This window comes from Jaculus jaculus, chromosome 19 (assembly GCF_020740685.1).
Source record: "Jaculus jaculus isolate mJacJac1 chromosome 19, mJacJac1.mat.Y.cur, whole genome shotgun sequence".
Taxonomy (NCBI): domain Eukaryota; kingdom Metazoa; phylum Chordata; class Mammalia; order Rodentia; family Dipodidae; genus Jaculus; species Jaculus jaculus.
The window spans coordinates 51,870,126-51,894,794 of record NC_059120.1 but is presented as its reverse complement, the minus strand read 5'-3'; the positions used below and the strand labels follow the sequence as shown (position 1 = coordinate 51,894,794).

Here is a 24,669-nt window from a genome sequence, read left to right as displayed (position 1 = left end):
TTGTTCATTTTTATTTATTTATTTGAGAGCAACAGACAGAGAGAAAGATAAATTTTCTTTTTAAAAAAATGTTTTATTTATCCAGGTGTGTTGGCACATGCCTTTAATACCAGCACTTGGGAGGCAGAGGTAGGAGAATTACCATGAGTTCAAGGCCACCCTGAGGCTACATAGTGAATTCCAGGTCAGCCTGGGCTAGAGCAAGACTCTACTTTGAAAAAAATTATATATATATATACATACATATATATATATATATATATATATATATATATATATATATATGTATGTATGTATGTATGTGTGTATAATTATAGATAGAGCGAGAGAATGGGCACACCAGGGCCTCCAGCCACTGCAAACAAACTCCAGATGTAGGCGCTACCTTGTACATCTGGCTTACGTGGGTCTTGGGGAATCAAACTTGGGTCCTTAGGCTTCACAGGCAAGCACCTTAGTCACTAAGCCATCTCTCTAGCCCAGTTTTATTGTCTTAATTCCTACATTAAACCTGTGATTGTCTTCACTATAAAATCTGAATTTGCTTAGACGAAAGTTTTCTTTTCCACTATATGTAATTTCATGTCCAGGTCCCTGTGTCTCTCACTGGTACAAATGTGTTCACATTGCAGGTTTAACAGCTTCCAAAGAACTATCAAGGGCTCCAAAGTCCTTGAGATCCTGTTTGTAGAGGAAGATGAAGATGGCATCCAGAACTATGTGGCTGTTCCTCCTGCTGGGCTGTGTGTCAAGCCCTGGAGGCCTTGGTGGTGAGTCTTCTCACTCTGCTGTGTAGCCAGCCCAAGATAATGATCAGGAAATGTAGATGACACAATCACCCACTCACCGCCCCCCAAAAGTCTGGCACTGTAAGGAGGAAATATTAAACACAGGAGTGCATAAGCTGGGCGTGGCTGCACACACCTTTAGTCCCAGAAGTTGGGAGGCAGAGGTAGGAGGATCGCCATGAGTTCAAGGCCACCCTGAGACTACATAATAAATTCCAGGTCAGCCTGGGCTAGAGCAAGACCCTACCTAACCACGCCCCACCCATGCACACACACCAAAAAAGAAAGAAAGATATGAATGCAAAACAATGTGACGTGTCAATGGTTCTAGACGAAAGTCAGGCTTAGCCCAGCGTGGTGGCGCACGCCTTTAACCCCAGCCCTCTGGAGGCAGAGGTAGGAGGACTGCTGTGAGTTTGAGGCCTGGAGCTACATAATGAATTACAGGGAAACCTAATGTAGCGTGAGACCCTACCTTGGAAGACAAAAAAAGAAAAAGAAAAGAAAATGTCAGACCTCGGTGGTCGTAAGCAATACTTATACCACCATTTACACATAAATTATAGTTAAAGTTGCAAGTGTATTATCAAGGACAGATACTGCATTCAAAATGATAAAATCGACCTTCCAAATATCTGCTCACTGTTTTCCTATCTGAGCATATCACAAGTTCCCATTCCAAGGGACCTCCAACCCCTCTTGGGGATGTGGCTCTTACACCCTTAAAGATCAAGAGGCGCCGGGCATGGTAGCGCACGCCTTTAATCCCAGCTCCCGGGAGGCAGAGGTAGGAGGATCGCCATGAGTTCAAGGCCACCCTGAGACTACAGAGTGAATTCCAGGTCAGCTAGAGTGAGACCCTATCTCGGAAAAAAAAAAAGAAGAAGACCAAGCCACATGCAGGAGCATGTGACAGAGGATGATAGTTTGTGTTGCTGGTCAGGAAACAGCAAACAGTGAGACTGAACTATAAAACCTCCAGGGCCACCCTCAGTGACCCAGCTCCTCCCCAGAGGCTCTCCTTCTCAAGGTGGTGATCCTCAACCTCCCCAAACAGTGCCACCACGGAGGGGGCTGTCATCTGAGCCCCATTCATTTCTTTTTTTCTTTTTGGTCTTTCAAGGTAGGGCTTTTTTCCAGGCTGACCTATGAACTATGTAGTCTCAGGGTGGCCTTGAGCTCATGACGCTTCTCCTACCTCTGCCTCCCAAGTGCTGGGATTATAGGTGTATGCCACCACACCCAGCTTCAATTCATTACTTTTTTAAAAAAAATATTTATTAGATACAGAGAGAGGGAGGGAGAAAGAGATAGCTAGAGAGAGGGGAGGCAGATAGAGAGAATGGGTGCACCAGGGCCTCCAGCCACTGCAAACGAACTCCAGACACATGTGCCCCCTTGTGCATCTGGTTTACATGGGACCTGGAGAATTGAGCCTGGGTCCTTAGGCTTCGTAGGCAAGCGTCTTAACTGCTAAGCTATCTCTCCAGCCCCCAATTCATTACTTTACCCATTTGAAACACTAAGCTGTGGTCAGCTTCTTTCTTTAAAGGATTAGGTTTTCCAGGCTGGCGACACAGTCTTGAAATCCAAGCACCCCCATTGCCAAGGCAAGAATATTAAGAGTCAGAAATGGGCTGGAGGGATGGCTTAGTGGTTAAGGCGTTTGCCTGCAAAGGCAAAGAACCCAGATTCGATTCCCCAGGGCCCACGTTAGCTAGATGCATAATGGGGCACACACGTCTGGAGTTTGATTGCAGTGGCTGGAGGCCCCTCTCTCTCCCTCTGTCAAATGAATAAATGAATAAATAAATAAAATAATAAAATAAAACAAAATAAAAAGCAGGGAAAGAAGAACAATATTTACTGTAGGAGTCAAGATTCCCTTTGCTTGCTTGCTTGCTTTGCAAGCACGGGGGTGGGGGGTGGACAGACAGAGAGAATGGGGACGCCAGGGTCCCCAGCCACTGCAAATAAATTCCCGATGCATGCATGCACCACTTTGTGCATCTGGCTTTATGTGGGTAAAGAAGAATTGACCCTGGGTCACACGCTTTGTGGGCAAGTGCCCTAACCGCTGAACTATCTCCCCAGCCCCCGGCTTTCATTTTTGCTATTAATTTTGTTGGCAACTTCCACACATAAATATATGTAATGTACACATATACACACACACACAATGTACCCTGGTTGTAATCCCCTCTCACACTCCCCTTCATCGCCCCTTCCCCTACCCCCTCTTCCAGAGGAACCCCTTCTTTCCAAATGCTCCTTCCACATTGATACCATTGGTTTTTCCTCCTCTTTCGTGACACACAGTTTGTCCGTAACAGCCTCTGGGAGGTCACATCTGCCGCCACCATTTTGCGTCCGAAAGACAACGTGCCCAAGCGCTCCTCCCACGCTTTGGGCCTTCCATTGTTCCTGCCACCTCTTCCTCAGTGGTGCCCGGGCCCTGGCGGGTGTGATAGAGAGATCTTATTTAGTGCCCACCGCTCAGCTGTCATTCCTTCTCAACACGGTGATGAGTTTTGAGTCTCCCCAGTAGCCACTGACAACTGAATAGAGAGACTTCTTCTTAATGTACTTTTGTTTGTTTATTTATTTATCTATCTGAGAGAGAGAGAGAATGAGCGCACCAGGGCCTCTAGCCACTGCAAATGAACTCCAGACCTACGCGCCCCCTTGTGCATCTGGCCTTAGGCTTCACAGGTAAATGCCTTAACCACTAAGCCATTTCCCTGGCCCGAGACTTCTTTGCTAAATTTTTAAAAATTATTTATTGAGAGAGAGAGAGAGAGAAAAAAAGAAAGAGGCAGAATGAGAGGACGAGAGAGAGACAGAGAGAGAGAGAGAGAGAGAGGGAGAATGGATGCGCCAGGGTCTCCAGCCACTGCAAATGAACTCCAGACGCGTGCGCCCCCTTGTGCATCTGGCTTTATGTGAGCACTAGAACCTAAGTCCTTAGGCTTTATAAGCAAGCGCTTTAACAAAACACTAAGCCATCTCTCCAGCCCGAGCGTGGGTTCCTGGGTCCTTGCTCCGGGGGCGGCCGCGATTCGCCCCACAAGGCGCCCGGGTAACCGGGGTGGGTGAGCACGCAAAAGTAAAGGACTTTCCGGAGGAGTTTTGGTAAACAGGTCTCTCAGTTTATTGTCAGTGAAATGGGTTTATAAGCATCTGGGGGGGGAGGACCCTAAGGGAATTGGAGTACCAAGTTCATTTCTGATGCCTAATTAGCATATATGGGGACATTCATTCTAGCATGCAGGCAATGGGGGGGGGTGTCAGGTGATCTAGGGTCTCAGGACTGTGTGAAGGCTGCTGATAAGGAGTTTCCTAGGCAACTGGCCAAAGGTAACAGGGCTGTGGGCAAAGCCTAAGTTCAGGTGTGCCAGGCTTGGAGAGGGAGTGGCCTCCTGTAGCCTGGGCGTCCTTAGCCATGCCTGGAAGCTCAGGCCCCTCTCCTGAAGGCTCCAGCCTGTGCCTGGCAGTGCCCAACACCTAAGAACCTTCCTTCCTTCCTTCTTTCTTTCTTTCAGTTGTTTGTTCTTTCTCTCTTTCTTTTTTTTTAATTTTTTCTTTTTGTAAGCAGACAGAAAGAGGAGATAGAGAGAGAGAGAATGGGTGCGCCAGGGCCTCCAGCCACTGCAAACGAACTCTAGATGCGTTCGCCACCTTGTGCATCTGGCTTACATGGGTCCTGCTGAGTCGAATCTAGGTCCCTTGGTTTTGCAGGCAAGCACCTTAATCATTAAGCCATCCCTCCAGCTCTTATTTTGTTTTTTTGAGGTAGGGTCTCACTCTAGCCCAAGCAGACCTGGAATTCACTATGTAGTCTCAGGGTAGTCTTGAACTCACAAGGATCTTCCTTCCTCTGCTTCATGAGTGCTGGGATTAAAGGCATGCACCACCACACACCCAGCTAGAACCTTCTTTTTTGTTTGTTTTTTTTTTTTTATCCAAGGTCTCACTCTAGCTCAGGCTGACCTGGAATTCACTATGTAGTCTCAGGGTGACCTCGAACTCACAGTGATCCTCCTACCTCTGCCTCCCGAGTGCTGGGATTAGAGGTGTGTGCCACCAGACTCAGCTGCTTTTCTTTTTTAAATAAATTTATTTATTTGTGTGTGTGTTGAGTACAAACACCAGGCATATTTTGTGCCACTTTTTGCATCTGGCTGATGTGAGTAGCTTGTGAGACTTTGAAAGCAAGTGCCTTTGACCACTGAGCCATGTTCACAGCCCTGAGAAACTTTTCTAACCAAAAGTGATAGCAGACCTAAATTACAGGCCAAGGCACTCATGTCTGCTGGGCCTCAGCCAAACCTCAGTGTTCACCTGACCTGCTTAATCCCTCCTTCAACTGCTAGGCCACAGTGACATTTGGGTCTCCTGGAATTAGTGTTGGTTCAGAGCCAGAGTCCAGTAGTCTCAGAAAGCTCCGATTATCTACTTTAAGCTAATAAGCAGCCACTTTGGTGAAAGGTCCCTTTGATGGAGCCTAGGAGAAAGGCTAACAGTATAAATGCTTTGTTTTGGTTTGGGGTTTTCCCAGGAGGGTCTTGTTCTAGCCTAGGCTGACCTGGAATTCACTATATAGTTTCAGATTGGCCTCGAACTCACAGTGATCCTCCTACCTCTGCCTCCCCAGTGCTGGGATTAAAGGTGTGCTCCACCACGCCCGGCTGGTATAAGTGTTTTGTGTGAGACGAGATGTCATGTAACCCAGGCTGGCCTCAAACTCATTGTGTAAAGAGTAACCTTGAGCTCCCGATCCTTCCACTGCTGCCTCCCCAGTGCTTGATTTTCAGGTGTACCCCACCACACCTGATTTACTCCACGCTGGAAACCAAGCTCTGCCTACCAATTGAGCTCCACCCCCAGCAAGACAGCAGGATCTTTCCTAGAAAGATTCTTCCTCCCTTTCAGTCAAGGGGTCCTAAATATACAAACTATGTCATGCCTGGACACCGGTGACTTGCTACCATAACGTGTGATAACATTTTGAGGACACTGGTTACTCCTGCTCCCGTAACCCGTATTTTCTTTTGGTTTACGCACAGATAACATTTTCAGACCCAGCTGCCCTTCTGGATGGTTTCACCATAAGTCCCATTGCTACGGTTACTTCCGGAAGTTGAGGAGCTGGTCTGATGCGGAGGTAAGAAGTTTGACCAGCTGGCTTCTTTTATTGTCATTATTATTGTTGTTTTGTAATATTATTATTATTATTATTTATTTTTAGCTTTTTGAAGTAGGGTTTCACTCTAGCTCAGGCTGACCTGGAATTTACTATGTAATCTCAGGGTGGCCTCGAACTCACAATAATCCTCCTACCTCTGCCTTCCCAGTCCTGGGATTAAAGGCGTGCGCCACCAGGTCTGGCTTGTTTTGTAATTTTTTATGAGAAAGAATGCAGGCACGAGAGAGAGAAAGAGAATTGGCACACCAAGGCCTCCAGCCACTGCAGTCGAACTCCAGACACATGCGTACCCTTGCGCAGCTGGCTTACGTGGGATCTGAAGAGTCGAACATGGGTCCTTGGGCATCACAGCAAGTGTCTTACCTGCTAAGTTGTCTCTCTGGCCCCCAGCTGGCTTCTTTAGAGCACAGGACCAGATGGAGCCAAGGTCTTATCTGACTCAAAATGAAGGGTTTTTACTGGCCACTGTGAAGAAAAGCCACCTGGCTGGTGAAGTGGAGAGAAGACAGCTCCGTGTTCAGCTGACTAGTTATGTAGCAATGATGAAGCAGGTGCTTATGTCCACACCCCAGAAGGAACAAAAGGACACAGAGTGACCAGGAAATAGCCTATACCCTCAGCAAGCTAGAAATTCATACATCAGCTGGGCGTGGTGGCGCACACCTTTAATCCCAGAATTTGGGAGGCAGAGGTAGGAGGATCGCCTTGAGTTCGAGGCCACCCTGAGACTCCATGAATTTCAGGTCAGCCTGGGCGAGAGTGAGACCCTACTTCAAAAAATAAAAAAAAAAAAAGCACTCATACATCAATGAGAATAAGTTGAGGGACCTGTGGAAAGAATAAATGAATTCCTGTACAAGATTCACCAGTGAGACAGTAAGGGGTAGGCAGGCCTGGAAGAGGACATGCAAGGCAAAAGTCGAAGCTACTGAAATGGGAGGTGTGTTGCTCTCCACAACCCGGACGTGTCTGGCTTTTATTTCTCTTAGGAAAAGTGTAAGAAGGTCATGTCAAGTAAGTGGAGAGTTGATGTTTCTGTCTGTCTGTCTGGACTGTGTGACCTGTTGAAATGACTGACTGGAACCTACAGGAGAGTTACACATCACACACATTACGTAGTATGATCCAGGCTCAGCATGGTCTCAGGATCCATTAGTAGAACTCGATAAAGAAGAAAAGACAGGGCTGGAGGGATGGCCTAGGGGTTAAGGCGTTTGCCTGCAAAGCCAAAGGACCCAGGTTCCATTCCTCAGGACCCTTATCAGACAGAGGCACAAGCGGGCACACGTATCTGGAGTTCATTTGCAAGGGCTGGAGGCCCTGGCGTGCCCATAATCTCTCTCTGTCTTTTTCTCTCTCCCTCTTTCTCTGTCAAATAAATAAATATTTAAAAAAGAAGAAGAAGAAGAAGAAAAGGCAAAGCAAAAATAGAGCATCTACTGTGGAATAGCTAATGAATATTTAAAAGTGTTTGCTGGGGCTGGAGAGATGGCTTAGCAGTTAAGCACCTGCCTACAAAGCCAAAGGACCCAAGTTCGATCCCCAGGACCCACATAAACCAGATGCATAAGGTGGCACATGCATCTGAAGTTTGTTTGCAGTGGCTAGTGACCCTGGCATGCCCATTCTCTCTCTCTCTCTCTCAAATAAATAATTTGTTTTGTTTTGTTTTCCGAGGTAGAGTCTCACCCTAGCCCAGGCTGACCTGGAATTCACTATGGAGTCTCAGGGTGGCCTTGAACTCATGGCAATCCTCCTACCTCTGCCTCCTGAGTGCTGGGATTAAAGGCGTGCGCCACCACGACCGGCTGTTTTTTTTTGTTTGTTTGTTTGTTTTGTTTTGTTTTGTTTTGTTTTGTTAATGTGTACAGGGTATAGTGATACACACCTGTAATCCCAACCAACATTCAGGAAGGTGAGACAGGAGGGTCATGAGTTCACAGCCAGACTTGGCTACCTAGGGACACCCTTGCTCAGAAAATAAGTAAAAGGTCCCGACGTGATGTGCATGCTTTTAATCCCAGCACTCATGAGGCAAGGTAGGAGGATTGCTATGAATTTGAGGCCAGCCTGGGCTAGATGGAAACCCTCCCTCAAAGGTAAAAAAAGGAAAGCCGGGCGTGGTGGCGCACGCCTTTAATCCCAGCACTCGGGAGGCAGAGGTAGGAGGGTCGCCGTGAGTTCGAGGTCACCCTGAGACTCCATAGAGAATTCCAGGTTAGCCTGGGCTAAAAGTGAGACCCTACCATGAAAAAAAAAAAAAAAAGATAAGAAAGGGAAAAAAAGTAGAAGTACAGGAAGACTATAGGCTTGTAACATTTAAACAGAAACTTTCAAAGAGCAGGAACAAAACTGATGTCCCCAAAGCCATAGTGAATTCCAGGTCAGCCTGAGCTACAGCGAGACCCTACCTCGAAAAACAAACAAACAACAACAACAAAACCTGATGTCCCCAAGAGTAGACCAGGAGAAAGAACGAAAAAACGCAGGGATGTAGTGCTTTGCTGAGCGGGGTCATGAATGGTGAGAGGGAAACAGAGAAAGAGAGAAGATCACGAGGAAACTATGGCTCACACAGGTGCCTCAAGGTCACATACAAATGAGAGGCAAAACTAGGAGAGCAGCTACGTTCCCTGCGCATAAACCTCCTGCCCCTGCTTTGCATTATCTCTTCCCTGGAGACCTGACACTGACCGTCTGTCTTCTCCCTTGGGAACAGAGTCTCCTGAGGGGGTCGAGATTCCCGTTTGTGGAGTGGGGGCTGGATCGGTTCTGCTGGGAGCTTCAAGGTTCTGAGAAGGGCTGTGCTCCAAGCGACATTAACAGGATCTCTCATTGCAGCTGGAGTGTCAGTCCTATGGGGAAGGGTCCCACCTGGCATCCGTCCTGAGTCAAAAGGAAGTCAGTGTCCTATCAGAATACATAAGCGGTTACCAAAGAAGCCAGCCTGTATGGATTGGCCTGCATGACCCACACAAGGTAATCTTGGATTTCTCCCACGTACGCCTCGTGGGGACAGGGAGACGGCCCTCTTCTCGAAAGTGACCTCCTGCTCGACAAAAAAAGTCCTCCATCTTCAGCCAGGCTCCTCCAACAATCAAAGCTGAAGCCTCGCAGGAGGGACCAGATCGGGTCCCCAGCAGGGTGGTAATTTAAGAAGCACCATTCTAGGACTGGAAGGATGGCTTAGAAGGTTAAGGTGCTTGCCTACAAAGCCAAAGGACCCAAGTTCGATTCCCCAGGACCCACATAAGCCAGATGCACAAGGTGGCCCATGCATCTGGAGTTCATTTGCAGTGACTAAAGGCCCCGGCATGCCCATTCTCTCTCTCTGTCTTTCAAATAAATAAACTTTTTTTTTAAAGGGGGGGGGGTTAGAAAACAAAATACAAAACTGAATGCACAATAACTGCATGTTAGTGCATAAAATCTTCTAAAATGACCTTTTTTTAAAAAAAATTTTTTTGTTTATTTTTATTTATTTGAGAGCGACAGAGAGAGAGAGAGAAAGAGGCACATAGAGAGAGAATGGGCGCGCCAGGGCCTCCAGCCACTGCAAACGAACTCCAGATGTGTGCACCCCCTTGTGCATCTGGCTAACGTGGGTCCTGGAGAATCGAGCCTCGAACCGGGGTCCTTAGGCTTCACAGGCAAGCGCTTAACCGCTAAGCCACCTCTCCAGCCCTAAAATGACCTTTTTTTAAAAAAATTATTTATTTATTTATTTGAGAGCGACAGACACAGAGAGAAAGACAGATAGAGGGAGAGAGAGAGAATGGGCGCGCCAGGGCTTCCAGCCTCTGCAAACGAACTCCAGACGCGTGCACCCCCTTGTGCATCTGGCTAACGTGGGACCTGGGGAATCGAGCCTCGAACCGGGGTAAAATGACCTTTTTGTTGTTGTTGCTCTGGGGACATTTCTGCCCTTGCTGGTTTTTACAATGAAAGGGCATTTCAGTGGGCTGAGGGACCCCTGCGGCTGTGAGCAGGTGGCCACCTGAGCTGCACGTTTCCTTGTCTCCTGACGTTGCAGACACAGCATTGGGAATGGACTGATGGATCCGCGTACCTGGACAGATCCTGGCGGGCCAGGGCCATGAGTGGGGACGGGTACTGTGCTCACCTGACTCCCAGGAGCAGTAAGTTTCCCTAGACACCCTTCCCTCTCTCCAAACCACAGCCCTACCCCCTGACCTATCAGGACAAAAAAAAAAATAGAGGGCTGGAGGAATGGCTTTGTGGTTAAGGTGTTTGCCTGTGAAGGCCAAGAATCAGGGTTTGATTTCCCAGGACCCACATAAGCCAGACGCACAAGGGGGCGCATGCATCTGGAGTTCATTTGCAATGGCTGGAGGCCCTGACGCGCCCATTCTCTTTCTTTCTCTCTTTCATTCTGTCTCTCAAATAAATAAATAAATAAAATATTTAGACAGATGGACACATCATCCTCCTTTCTGACTCTCCACCTTTCACACCAGCAACACTGGCCCACAGAATAATGACCTTGACACACACAGTTTATCAGCCATTATTTGTGAATATTTAACAGTTTGTCACGTCAACATACCACCTGTTCAACTTTTCCTTTGCTTTTTCTTTCATTCATTCATTCATTCGTTCGTTCTTTTTTTTTTTTTTTCTTTTTTTCTTTTTTTGAGGTAGGGTCTCACTCTGGCCCAGGCTGACCTGGAATTCACTATGGAGTCTCAGACTGGCTTCGAACTCACAGCAGTCCTCCTACCTCTGTCTCCCGAGCGCTGGGATTAAAGGCGTGTGCCACCACGCCCGGCTTGTTCCCCATTTCTTCATTTTCTTTAAAGCTACTCACATTTTCCTTAAATGTACTTACTTTAAAAATTATGCTAGACAGCCGGGCGTGGTGGCGCATGCCTTTAATCCCAGTGATCGGGAGACAGAGGTAGGAGGATCGCCATGAGTTCGAGGCCACCCTGAGACTCCATAGTGAATTCCAGGTCAGCTGGGATAGAGTGAGACCCTACCTTGAAAGAAGTAGAAAAAAATGGGGGTGTGGGCTAGAGAGATGGCTTGGCAGTTAAGGTGCTTGCCTACAAAGCCTAGTGACCTGGGCTCAATTCCCCAGTATGTATACACATGTGCCTACACATACTAACACACACACACATGCTCTATACTGCCCGTACATACAGCTCCCTCCTGGCTTCTTCAAGTGAGGTTTGCCCGCGTCTTGGCCCGAGTTCTTCCCTCCTCTGTTTCCCCGGGCCCCTCCCCAGAGTGCAATGGCCAGACCTTCATCTGTGTCTATGCAGCTTCTGGAACCTTCTCCTGCCTTGCTTACTTTTCTTCTCTGCTTATCCTGCTGATAAGTCAGACTGATGATGTTGTGTCCTGGGTACGCATACGTTGTGTGTGTTGGGGGGGGGGCTATCTTGTGTACACTCAGAAGTTTTTCAACATTCCTAGTCTCTACTTGGTAGATTCCAGTAAGATCCCCCTCCCAGGATGTGACAACAGAAAGATCCCCAGATGTTGCCAGATGTTCCTGGGGGGTCAGATTCAGTGGCCATTGAGAACCACAACTGCTAAGTAATGTAGAAGATCCCAGCTCTAAAATAAGAAGAACAAAAATTATTAAAGAGTAAAGGGTCCTTGGTGCCTTAGGTCCTGTATGTTTTGAGATCCTAGTGAGTTCGAGGGGCCATCGTGGGGACATCAGGACTCCTGTCTCCCAGTCAAGAAGCGCATGACACGGGCTGGGCTAAGGAGGTAGCAACGAGTGTGGAAAGGGACTGTTGCTCAGATGCGCTGCGGTCTATGGGTTGAAGCCTGTTGGCAAAGAGAATGAAGAAACAGTCTAACATCAAACGGGGTGGGCATGAGGAGACAGGCCTCCCAGGCCAGCAGAGGCCACACTGCTGCTGTGACAGACACAGAGCAGCTCTGAAGGAGCACAGGCAAAGCCACAGATAAAAGCTACCGAGTGTGGTCTGTCCATCCACGGGGACACTGAGCAGTTAGCAGAGTCCAAACCCATGATGGGTCACCCCAGGAAGTACTGCGAAGTCCAGAACAAAAGGCAACTAAACTGACGGTAGCTGTTTAGGTTGTTACTGCAGTGGAAACATAAATAGTGTTAGGGAAGAGATTTAGGGGCTGGAGAGATGGCTTAGTGGTTAAAACACTTGCCTGTAAAGCCTAAGGACCCAGGTTCAATTCCCCAGGACCCACATAAAGCCAGATGCACATGGCAGTGCACGCATCTGGAGTTCATTTACAATAGCTGCAGGCCCTGGCGTGCCCATTCTCTCTTTCTCTATCTCTCTCTCAAATAAATACGTAAAAATGAAAAAAGAGGGCTGGGGATATGGCTTAGCAGTTAAGGCACTCATCTGCAAAGCCTAAGGACCCAGGTTCTACTCTCTAGATCCCACGAAAGCCAGACGCACGGTGAGGCAGGTGCAAGGTCGCACATGCCCACTAGGTGGAGCAAGCGTCTGGAGTTCCGTTACAGTTCTCACTCTCCCTCTCTCTGAAATAAAAATTTAAAAATAAACAAATAAAGAGATTTAGCAGCACAAAAGATCAACCGAGGAACATTCCAAACGAAGCACACATTTCAGGGACTGTCAGATCCCTGTATATGATAAGACATGAAACAAGACCCTTCTTTCCCCATTAGTGAAGCAGGCTGAGGCAGACTGGAGGGAACCGGACGCCTTTTGTTCTCAGGAAAACACAAGCCATTTGAGTCCCTCACTCCCGTGTTGACTTACCTCAGTCTCAGCTGCCACAACGCAGGCTCTAGAGACAGAAAAGCCCAAAGAAAGCAGAAAGGCTTAGAGAGAAGCTAATGGAGGGTAGAATTTAAAGGGACACTGTCGAGCTGGAGAGAGGGTTCAACGGTTACTAAGGACCCAGGTTCGATTCCCCAGTACCCACATAAACCAAATAGTGGTGCATGTGTCTGGAGTTCCTTTGCAGTGGCTAGAGTGGCTATACCCTGGCATACCCGTTTTTTTCCTCTCTCTCTCTTCTCTCTGCCTCTTTCTCTTTTAAATAAATAAGTCGACATTGTCTTTAGCCCCACCCATGTTACATTACTATAGAATGGACTTTGCCCCAGACTCAGTTTCTAAATTCCCTTTGTGATTCAAAAGGAAAAATGTGGGGGCTGAGAAGATGGCTTGGCAGGTAAAAGGCTAACCTCACAAACATAAGAACCTGAGTCAGGAACCCCAACACCAGTGTAAAAGCTGGATGTGACTAACCTCAGCACTGGGGAGCTAGGGGCTGGGGGAAAGCCAGAGTTACATGGATCCAGGCAGAGATCGCAGGGCAGAGAGGCGCCACCATGAACAAGCCTTTATAGTTCACTGGAAATGGGTTCTTTCATCAGACTCAAGTATGTAAGGGGAAGACCCAATGGGTTTGTAGAGTCAAAGACTTGAGCCCTAAGGCCAGCCCACCTAGGGAGTTACACTATGAGGGCAGCAGGGAGCGCTGTTGCTGTTGTAGATGAAACTGGATCAGCGCCTCTGGTTCTCTCTTTGGGCTCCTGTCCCTAACTGAAACTGCTTTAAAAAGCTAGCTTTCACCTGTCTCCTTCAGGATCACCAAGTTCAAAGCCTGCCTAGTCTACAGAGTGAGTTCAAGGCCAGCCCGAGCAATGTAGTCAGATCCTCTTTTATATTAAAAAGTAAAAAGGAGGCTAGAGAGGTGGCTTAGCAGTTAAGGCACTTATTTGCCTGTGAAGCCCAAGAACTCGCGTTCAAATCTCCAGATCCCAAATAAGCCAGATGCGCAGTGATGCAAGCATGCAATGTCGCACATGTGCACAAAAGGATGCGTGCATATGGAGTTCATGTGTGGCGCTGAAGGCCCTGGCACGCCCATTCTCTCTCTCTCTCTCTCTCTCTCTCTCTCTCTCTCTCTCTCTCTTTCTCTCTCAAGTAAATGAAATAAATAAGTAAGAAAAAGGGAGCTTGGGATATAGCCTAGTCATAGAGCACTTGCCTGGCATATGTGAAACTGGTTCAATCTCGAATACTGCAAAAAAGGAAAGACAGGGCAGGCGTGGTGGCGCATGCCTTTAATCCCAGCCCTGGGGAGGCAGAGGTAAGAGGATCGCCATGAGTTCGAGGCCACTCTGAGACTCCATAGTGAATTCCAGGTCAGTCTGGGCTAGAGTGAGACCCTACCTCGAAAAACAAAACCAAGGGGGCTGGAAAAATGGCTTAGCTGTTAAGCGCTTGCCTGTGAAGCCTAAGGATCCTGGTTGGAAGCTTGATTCCCCAGTTCCTACGTAAGCCAGATGCACAAGGGGGCGCATGCATCTGGAGTTCATTTGCAGTGGCTAGAGGCCCTGATGTGCCCATTTTCTCCCTCTCTTTCTCTCTTTCTCTGCTTCTTTCTCTGTCTGTCACTGTCAAATAAATAAACAAAAGAATTGTTAAACCAAAAAAAAAGGTGCCCTGAACCAGTCACAACCAGATGCTGTTGGGGCAGATTCCAGGACAGTGACCTGGTGAGCGTCTTGCTCTTGACCCTAACCCTTAAAAGCACCCAGCAAGCCCATAGTCTTCATTTCATTGTGCTCTGGGGCTCCAACTGTAGATGCCACCACCCCGACACACACACGCCAGATACGGGCATGGGCAGACCCATCCTCATGCCTCTGGAGGAAGAAGAAAGAATGGGGACAGGTGCTTCTCCTCCCCCTCACCCCCCGCCAGGGTCTTACCACCACGCACATACTTGTGACAGGGCCAGACTTACAGGTCAGGGTCCAAGCAGACAACCAGCTGAAAACAAAAAAAAAAACACTCAGCACTGCCCCAGACACTCCAGGATGTTATAAATGACTCCAAGAAACTTGAGTTGGGGAATGGGAAGAGTTAGGCCTCTCCTCAAAAAAAAAAAAAAAAAAAAAAAAAAGTTAGGCCTGGAGAGATGGCTTAGTATTAAGGCACTTACCTGCAGACCCTAAGGACACAGGTTCGATTCCCCAGTATTCATGTAAGCCAGATGCAACAAGGTGGCGCACGCATCTGGAGTTTGTTTGCAGTGGCTGGAAGTTCTGGTGTGCCCATTTTTCTCTATCTGCCTCTTTCTCTGTCTCAAGTAAATAAAAATTAAAAAACAAAAACAAAATAACTTCAGTCCCTGAAAAGGATCCCAACTCCTGACTCGGCCCTTCTTTTATTTATTTATTTATTTAAGAGTCAGAGACACAGAGAGAGGCAGAGAGGGAGACAGAGACAGAGAGAATGGGCGCACCAGGGCCTCCAGCCACTGCAAACGAATTCCTGACGCATGCACCATCTTGTGTGTCTGGCTTGCGTGGGTCCTGGGGAATCGAACCTGGGTCCTTTGACTTTGTGAGCAAGCGCCTTAGCTGCTAAGCCATCCTCCAACCCTCAGCCCTTCTTTATACGTGGATGGCCTATTGCCTGAATAACGGCTACAGCAGCTTCCACAGCTCTGAATTGCCCTTGGAGCATCTCAGTGCATGACTGTGACGTTTAGGAAGAGTCACCCAGGTCCACACTGCAGCTGTTTCAAGCACAAGGAGCCCTCCAAGGGATCCCTCCTTTCCAGCGATCACTTCTTTGAGAGCAGTGCTGGAGTCAAGTTTCTGTTAGCAAAATTAGAGATCCCTGGAGAATGAGAGAGAGGAAGTGTGTGTGTGTGTGTGTGTGTGTGTGTGTGTGTGTGTGTATAAGAAAGAGAGAGATTTGGAGGAAGTACCTTAAGCAGTTGTGGGGCCTGGCAAGTCTGAAATCCATAGGGCAGGTTGAAGTAGGGCTGGAAATTCCTGCAAGAGAGGACGTGGCAGTCTTGAGTCCAAAGGCAATCTAGAGGCAGAATTCCTCCTGCTTTATCTGGAGAGTCTCAGTGTTTTCTCCTAAGACCTCCAGCTTATTAGATAAGCCCACCCACGGTATGGAGGGTGAGCTGTTTTACACAGAGCTTCCTGTTGTGAATGTCAATCACATTTACAAACCGCTTTCAAGGCAGCATCTAGCCTTGAAATTCTCTCTTTCTCTCTCGAAATTTTCTCTCTCTCTTGTTTTGTTTTGGTTTTTCAAGGTAGGGTCTCTAGCTCAGGCTGACCTGGAATTCACTATGTAGTCTCAGGGTGGTCTCGAACTCACCGTGATCCTCCTCCCTCTGCCTCCCGAATACTGGGATTAAAGGCAGAACTTCTGAACATCTCAAAGACCAAACCACTGGTCATCATGTCCTAGCCCAGATATATAAAAACAACTATCAGGCTGGAGAGATGGCTTAGCGGTTAAGGTGCTTGTCTGCAAAGCCAAAGGACCCAGGTTCAACTCCCCAGTACCCACGTCAGCATGTATCTAGAATTTGTTTGCAGCGGCTGGAGGCCCTGGCACACTCATTCTCTCTCTCTCTCTCTCTCTCTCTCTCTCTCTCTCTCTCTCTCTCTCTCTCTGTCTACTTCTCTCTCTCTCTCAAATAAATAAATAAATAAAATAACCATCATTGCACCCTAGCCACAACTCTAAGGAAAACACCTAGATAACTCCTGGAAGGCCATCACCGAACTGGATGGGTTTAAGTGTCTATGTGTTTTCTTACAGAATTCTTAACGTGGAATGAAACTCAATGCAGCAAGCACCAACACTTCCTGTGCAAGTACCGGCCGTAGAACCCGAGTCCAGGACCTGCCGGCCTCGCCGGGGCCCTTCCTCTTCCCTCTTGCCTAGTAGCTGGAGCTAATCATTATCCCCGAGTAAACACTGCTGACACGGCGGAGCTCTCCAGCGCACTGACTTCATTCGGTTCCAGGAGCTCAGCCAGCACGAGCCAGGGGCTCCTGGTGCCCCGCCCTCTTTCCAATACTCCTCTCCCGCCTTCCTGCCCCTCCTCTGGCTGTCCCGGGCAGAGCTGGGAGTGTGCATCCCCAGCAGACGAAGCAGCCAGGTCTTGTCCACGTGGCTGAAAGGTTTGAAGACAGTAAGCAGAACTCCAAACGGATCTTCTGCAGCCTCCACAGCCCCTGTCCTCTTCCATATCCTTCCCCTCAGGCGCCTACTGTCTCCCTCCCTCCCTTCCTCCCTCCCTTCCTTCCTTCTCCCCCACCCCTTACATAGATACTAGGGAATTGAACTTGGATCCTTAGACTTTGCAGACAAGTGCCTTAACCACTTAGCAATTTCTCTAGCTCCATGGTCTTTCTTTCTTCTCAAGAATGCTCACCAGTAGATCTTTCTTCTCAAGAATGCTCACCAGTAGAGGCCCTGGCAGGCTAAGGTGGACCACTAACTAATTCATTTATTAAACAGTGACGTACATGGGACGCTTTCGTGTCCCAGAGTCGCAGAGGTGAGAGTGGAAAGGTGACGAGAGAGACTCAGAAAAGGACCCTGAACTCTCACTTCTTCCTTGTCTGTCTCCTAGGTTGTGTAGGAGAGGGGTATGACATGTCCACCAAGCTCAGAGCAGAGTTTTTATTTATTTGAGAGAGAGAATGGATGCACCAGGGCGTCTAGCCACTGCAAAAGAACTCCAGATGCACGTGCCACCTTGTCCATCTGGCTTATGTGGGTCCTGGGGGATCAAACCTGAGTCCTTAGACTTCAGAGGCAAGCACCTTAACTGCTAAGCCATCTCTCTAGCCAGGGTTTTAATTTATTTTTTTTTTAAAGAACTTTGTTTTATTTTATTTGTTTGCAAGAGAGAGAGAGAGAAAGGCAGATAGGGAGAGAGAGAGAATGAGTGCACCAGGGCCTCTAGCCACTGCAAACGAACTCCAGACGCATGCGCCCCCTTGTGCAGCTGACTTACGTGGGTCCTGGGGAAATCGAACCTAGGTTCTTTGGCTTTGTAGGCAAGTACCTTAACCGCTAAGCCATCTCTCCAGCCTTGGGTTTTTATTTGTTTATGAGTTCTTTTCAACGTGTGATGGGAGGTGACGGTCCCAGCTGGTGCGGCGGCCCCAACCTTGGGCGTCTGCAGTCACCTCTCCTCCGCCACCGACAACCTCAATTCTTGTGGCTCAGTTCTCTTTGCCTGCAGGGTCGTTCCAATCATGAGCAGGTTTCGGGTACCCTGAAGTAGACATGTGCCCCGCCCCTCAGGCCACAATTCTCCAGGGACCATAAGAATGTGAAGATTATAGCAAGGGTGGCTTTGGCCTGATCGCAGACATGTTCCTAAGAGGCAAAAGTCCCCCAAGAAGGAGGGCCACGTGGTCCAGGCGCACAGTGAGGCTGGTGGGTGGCGGGGGGGGGGGGGGTCACCCGTGTGGCCTGGCCAACTAGCGAACACACTTTTTTTTCTACCTGAAAGGGGTCGCGAACTCCTCTTTGGGGGGGTCACAGAGGAAAACGTCGGCAATAACGAATTGCTCCTCCCAGCCCTTACAAGGACTACCAAGTGCCACCCCACCCCAGGCGTGTGTCCCTGTTGGTGAGGTCTTGGGTGAGGTGATGGGCAGGTGGAAAGGCAATTCTTTCTAAGGATGCAGTAGGCTGCGCCGCAATAGCGGTCCCTGACTTCTGGGGCGATCTTAGCAAGCCACTGCTGCGACACAAGCCAGTGTGAGATTCCCGGTAGAGATGATGGATAAATCAAAACTCCCAGGCTGAAAATCCCAGGCCGATGGGGCCGCGTGGAAGGCCGTGTCGGACTCTGCAGGACTGCCTGCAAGAACTAGAAGAGAAACTCGAGTGGGGAGATCTTCACAAAAGACACCCCAAGAAGGCACAGGTGGAAGTTTAAATACACCGTGGTCCACTTTCCCTTCTTTTTGTTTCCCTATCTATCTATCTATCTATCTATCTATCTATCTATCTATCTATCATTTCATTATTTACTTGAGAGAGAATAAACATGCCGGTGCCTTCAGCCGCTGCTGGGTCCAGGCTGACCTAGAATTCACTATGGAGTCTCAGGGTGGCCTCGAACTCACGGTGATCCTCCTACCTCTGCCTCCCAGGTGCTGGGATTAAAGGCGTGCGCCACCGTGCCCGGCTTAAAAATGTTTTTATTTGCAAGAGAGGCTGGGCATGCCAAAGGCCCTTGCCACTGCAAACAAGCTCCAGACACGTGGGCCGAGAATCAATCTGCCTCGTTCTCAGCCCACATATGTCAGCAGGCCCAGATCAGCCTGGGCTAGAACGAGATCCTGCCTCAAAAAAAACAGAAAGAAAAGAAAAGAAAAACATTAAATGTGCCATTAAAATCTAATAGGGAAGTGAATGTGCACAACACTATGTCAGAGAACACTTTGGCCAATGAGAGAAAAACTTCCAACCTAAATCTTGTTTATTTCCCGGCTCATCCTGTTTGTGTCTCACACCTCCCAACCTTGGCTCTTCTCAGAATTATTTACTTTTCATTCCTGCCCTGCTTTTCTCCGACTGCTGTTTTGTAATGACAGCTGCTTCCTCGGTGCGAACACCTTAACCCTTCCGACACTTCACAAGGCCCTAGTGCAGCGAGACAGCAAGGGAATACTCACTTCCCGGCTTCAAACACAGCATGACTTCCGTCGGGAATTCCTGGACCGCCTTTGCCTGCTTTTAAAGGGTTCCAACGAGGAGACCCACTCCCGTAAGACGCTTGCCTGCGAAGCCTAAGGACCCTGGTTCGATTCCCCAGCACTCACATAAACCATGTGCACAAGGTGGTGCACGCGTCTGGAGTTCATTTGCAGTGGGCTAGAGGCCCTGGTGTGCCCTCTCTCTCTCTCTCTCTCTCTCTTTTTCTCTCTCTGCCTCTTTCTCTCTCTCTCAAAATAAAATTAAAAAAAAAAAAAGAGGAACTTCAACTCATTTCAAGTGCTTCAGGGGTCCAGATAGATGTGGATAATCAAATGGATTCAATGTAAGGCAGTTAGCACCAAGGAACTGGCATTCGAATTAATTTCTTTCAGCTGTGTACTATCCAAACAAAGTAGGTCTGCTGACTTTTGCCATGGGTGCAAGTTGGTGCCACTGGAAAACCTATTTCATTCCCACCTCAACATCATCTTGTTCAGTTTGTGTCTAGCTCAGACAGTGCCCCGAGTCAGGATCTAAAGTCACTGGTAACTTTTACAAAAGTTACAGTGAACACAATTTTTTTTAATGTGCACATTAATGTGCGCATAATGGGTCAATATGTTCTACGGGAGGACAAACTCCAGGGTATGTTGCAACCAGGAGACAGTTTAGTCATACAAACAAGTCATGGCAGTAGAACTTTATGACCAGCCTCCAGGCCCTACCCTGCAGCCTGAAGGGCCCCGTGAGAACAGCTAGAAAGGGAGTTTTAGGGACAAAGTTCAGTCAAAAAGTCATCTGCAGGTGGATGCCTACATTTGTAAGGATTACATACATTTCATTTTTTTAAAATTTTATTTATTTATTTGAGAGTGACAGACATAGAGAGAAGGACAGATAGAGGGAGAGAGAGAGAATGGGCGCGCCAGGGCTTCCAGCCTCTGCAAACGAACTCCAGACGCGTGCGCCCCCTTGTGCATCTGGCTAATGTGGGACCTGGGGAACCGAGCCTCGAACCAGGGTCCTTAGGCTTCACAGGCAAGCGTTTGACTGCTAAGCCATCTCTCCAGCCCACATTTCATTTTTTAAAAGAAGATTTTAGAACCTAATACCATGCCATAGCAGATAGTCAACAACTGATAGTTTGATTGATCATGTTAAATTCTAAACTGTAATTGCTTAAATGTCTGAAAATGAAAGCCGGGCATGGTGGCGCACGCCTTTAATCCCAGCACTCGGGAGGCAGAGGTAGGAGGATCGCTGTGAGTTCGAGGCCAGACTGAGACTACAGAGTAAATTCCAGGTCAGCCTGAGCTAGAGTGGGACCCTACCTCGAAAAAAAAAGAATCTGAAAATAAAGTATGAACCGGTCTAGCACATGCTAACCCGGAAGGGTATGGTACCGACCCTGCATGGATTTTCACCAAGACGCACTGGGACAATCACCACGTCTACGTTAGATATTTCTGAAGTGACCGCGGACTAACGCGGAAAGGAATCAAAAGCAAGTGAGCATTGCAGTCACTCAAATACACTGCAGATGACACACTCTCCACTCGATGCCCCACTCCTCAGAAGAGATAGCAGAGGCTCCATCACAGTTCTAGAAAGAAAAAGCAAGAAAGTGCATCTTTTCCATCTTCCACATCCCTCAAGGCCCACGGGTTAGAGACTGGATTCCGGGGGGGGCGTGCTCTGAGGGGGGTCCTGGGACCGTAGTCTCTTCATCTTCCTCTGTTGTTCGAGCCTCAGCACAAGTGACTGGTTTTGCTTTACCACATGTTCGTATCACAATGTGGCCACAGCCTCAAAGCGCTGAGACCAACTGAACGCCCAGAGCTAGGAACTAAGACAAACCCTGTCTCTTTATTTTTTATGATTTTTTAAACCCTGTCTCCCTTTAAAATAATTTATTTATTTGAGAGAATGAGAGAAAGAAGTAGAGACGGCAGGGGTGGGAGGGGAGGATGGAGAGAGAGAGAGAATAGGTGTGAGGCCCTGTGTCCAGCCCTCAGCAAAGCCAGAAAGAAAAGTAACAATAAAATAATAATAATTCATTTTTCAGTGGTAGAATTGAAGTAATCTTTTAAAATTTGTTCTTTGGGATTTTTTTTTAGAATTAGTACTTAATTTTAATTTTTTACTATTTAATAGATGCATATGGTTTATTTTGATTATATTCATCCCCCCCATTACCCTTTTTTTCTGTTTTGTTTGTTTTTCGAGGTGGGGTCTCACTCTAGCTCAGGCTGACCTGGAATTCACTATGGAGTCTCAGGCTGGCCTCGAACTCATGGCGATCCTCCTACCTCTGCCTCCTGAGTGCTAGGATTAAAGGCGTGCGCCACCACGCTCAGCCATTTTTATATATTTATTTATTTTTGGTTCCTTGAGGTAGGATCTCACTTTAGCCCAGGCTGACCTGGAACTCACTATGTAGTCTCAGGGTGGCTTTGAACTCACAGCGATCCTCCTACCTCTGCCTCCCGAGTGCTGGGATTAAAAGCGGGTGCCACCATACCTGGCTCCCATTACCCTTTCTTTGACCCCTTCTATTCCTGTTGAAAAATTTCCTCTTCCCAACCAGTTTCACTTCTACTGTTTTTTGTTTGTTTGTTTGGTTGGTTGGTTGGTTTGGTGTGGTTACTCTGGGAGTTTAATTAGGATTGCTTTGATGAGCATGGGTGAGGGCTTATTTACTGGAGCGTGAACATTTTACCAATGGCACTGAAGATGTCTTCCTCTCCTCCAGCAACCACTAGTACAGGGAGGGTGAGGTCTCCTGAATCCCCTCCTGCTAGCCACTGCTCATGCCTACAAATCCACAAGGAGGGCTGGGACCTCTTAAGCCCCTCTTGTATCTGTGACGCTGTGTTGAAGGGCTCCATCTTGGCCAGGTCTGATGCAAGTGACTACAGCTTCTGGGAATTCAAGAGTAGGACAGTGTTCCCTGACATTCCTCCACCCCCGGCTTTTACCCTCTCCCGCCCCCTGCTCCTGTTACGCTCGCTGAGCCTCGGAGTGATACAGATGTCGCATTGAGGGCTAAGCACTCAGCAATTACATAGTCTCGTCATGTTGACCAATTTCGAATCTGCAATAACCATCACCCATGGCAAAAAGAAGTGTCTCTGACCAAAGCCAAAAGCCACAGTGATCTATGGATTCGGATAGAAATGCTGAACAAACTCTGCTGGCCCAGCTCAACACATCCACCTAACAAACCAAGAACAGTAGCTTCCTCACTAGGACCTTACCACCTCCCCAGGAACAGTGGTTTTTTTTTATTATTATTATTGACAACTTCCATAATTGTAAACAATATCCCGTGGTAGCCGGGCATGGTGGCGCACGCCTTTAATCCCAGCACTCGGGAGGCAGAAGTAGAAGGATCGCCATGAGTTCGAGGCCACCCTGAGACTCCATAGTGAATTCCAGGTCAGCCTGGGCTAGAGTGAGACCCTACCTCGAAACACCAAAAAAAAAAAAAAAAAAAGAAAGAAAGAAAGAAAGAAAACAATATCCCATGGTAATTCCCTCCCTTCCTCCCTCCACTTTCCCCTTTGCAACTCCATTCTCAATCATGTCCCCTCCTCCTCTCAATCAGTCTCTCTTTTATTTTCTATCATCATCTTTTCCTCCTATTATGATGGTCTTGTGTAGGTAGTGTCAGGCGCTGTGAAGTCATGGATATCGAGGCCATTTTGTGTCTGGGTGGAGAGCACGTTGTAAGGAGTCCTACCCTTCCTTTGGCTCTTCCATTCTTTCTGCCACCTCTTCCGCAATGGACCCTGAGCCCAGGCACAGTTTTTGACCAGGTTGACAGTACCAGGCATGAATTCCCTCCTCCAGGGGTGGGCCTCAAACACAACACAAAGTTTGGTTACCCCTATAACAAGCATGCCACTATTGCACCAGCAGGACCAGCTTGCCTGGCAGGTCTTATATTATAGTCTGTATCTTTTTTGAGACGGGGTCTTACTATATATCCTAGTCTGACCTTGAACTCACAACAATCCCCCAGAGTCAGCCTCCTGAATATTAGAATTACAGGCATGAGCCACCATGCCCATCTCAGGCAAGCACCTCAACTGCTAAGCCATCTCTCCAGTCCCCTTCTTAGAATTAACTTTTAGAACATTCATTTTGTTTGTTTGTTTCTGAAAAATAAGGGCTGGAGAGATGGCTTAGCAGTTAAGGTATTTACCTACAAATCCAAAGGACCCAGGTTCGATTCCCCAAGACCCATGTAAGCCACATGCACAAGGTGGTACCTGAGTCTGGAGTTCATTTGCAGTGGTTGGAGGCCCTGGTGTGCCCATTCTCCCTCCCTTTCTCTACCTGCCTCTTTTTCTGTTTCTCTCTCTCTCTCTCAAATAAATCAGTAAAAATTAGAAAAAAATAAAGCTACTATACTTAAATTTTAAAGTGATACCTTTAAATTTACTTTCAGATTTTATATAAGGAAAATTTCTTAGCTGGGCGTGGTATCACACGCCTTTAATCCTAGTACTGGGAGGCAGAGGCAGGAGGGTCACAGTGAGTTTGAGGCCACCCTGAGACTACAGAGTGAATTCCAGGTCAGCCTGGGCTAGAGTGAGACCCTACCTTGAAAAAAAAATAAGTTTTTTTTTTTTTCTTTTTCTTGTGGGTTCCAACTGTCTACAAAAATCATCTTATGTTAATGTAATAAACTAAAATAAGCTTCATTTCTAACAAACTTCAAGCTCACATAAACTTGACTTAAAAGAGAACGTGGATTTGCTAATGCTCAGCTTGGCTTACAAAAGGAGCCTGGAATGTCTGGCTACAGTTCAGGCTCTTTGGGAGTTCAACAGGCACTCTGGCTCAAGGACCACTTAACTAACTGTTCCCCATCCAACTCGCTGTGAGGCCTTCATCCTCTGCGAGCCCTGAAGCCTCACTCACCCCCACTCCACGCCAGGACACCTGGGGCGTCACCCTCGCTGCCTCCCTCTTCCTCACAGTTAAAGCAGAAAGTTGTGGCAGTGAATTTTTCTTTTTATTTCATTGCCAGGCATGGTGGCGCACGCCCTAAATCAAAGCACTTGGGAGGCAGAGGGACAAGGATTGCCTTTGAGTTCGAGGTCACCCTGAGACAACATAGTGGATTCCGGGTCAGCCTGGGCTAGAGCAAAACCTTACCTTGAAAAATAACAAAAGA

At 47.8% G+C, this 24,669-nt stretch overlaps 1 protein-coding gene across 1 annotated transcript; it reads left to right on the top strand.

The window, feature by feature from the left end:
• The first annotated feature begins 703 nt into the window (after window positions 1–703).
• On the top strand, window positions 704–16,645 carry Reg4 (regenerating family member 4). Its single transcript, XM_045137916.1, has 5 exons — window positions 704–770; window positions 5,855–5,952; window positions 8,836–8,973; window positions 10,028–10,133; window positions 16,578–16,645. The coding sequence occupies exons 1-5, from the start codon at window positions 704–706 to the stop codon at window positions 16,643–16,645; spliced, it is 477 nt and encodes a 158-aa protein (XP_044993851.1).
• The last annotated feature ends 8,024 nt before the right edge of the window (window positions 16,646–24,669 follow it).

Coding starts and splice junctions, on each gene's coding strand:
- Reg4 (XM_045137916.1), top strand. CDS start 704: ATGGCATCCAGAACTATGTGGCTGTTCCTCCTGCTGGGCTGTGTGTCA. Junction 771..5,854: donor AAGCCCTGGAGGCCTTGGTG/GTGAGTCTTCTC, acceptor GTTTACGCACAG/ATAACATTTTCAGACCCAGC. Junction 8,974..10,027: donor GCCTGCATGACCCACACAAG/GTAATCTTGGAT, acceptor CTGACGTTGCAG/ACACAGCATTGGGAATGGAC.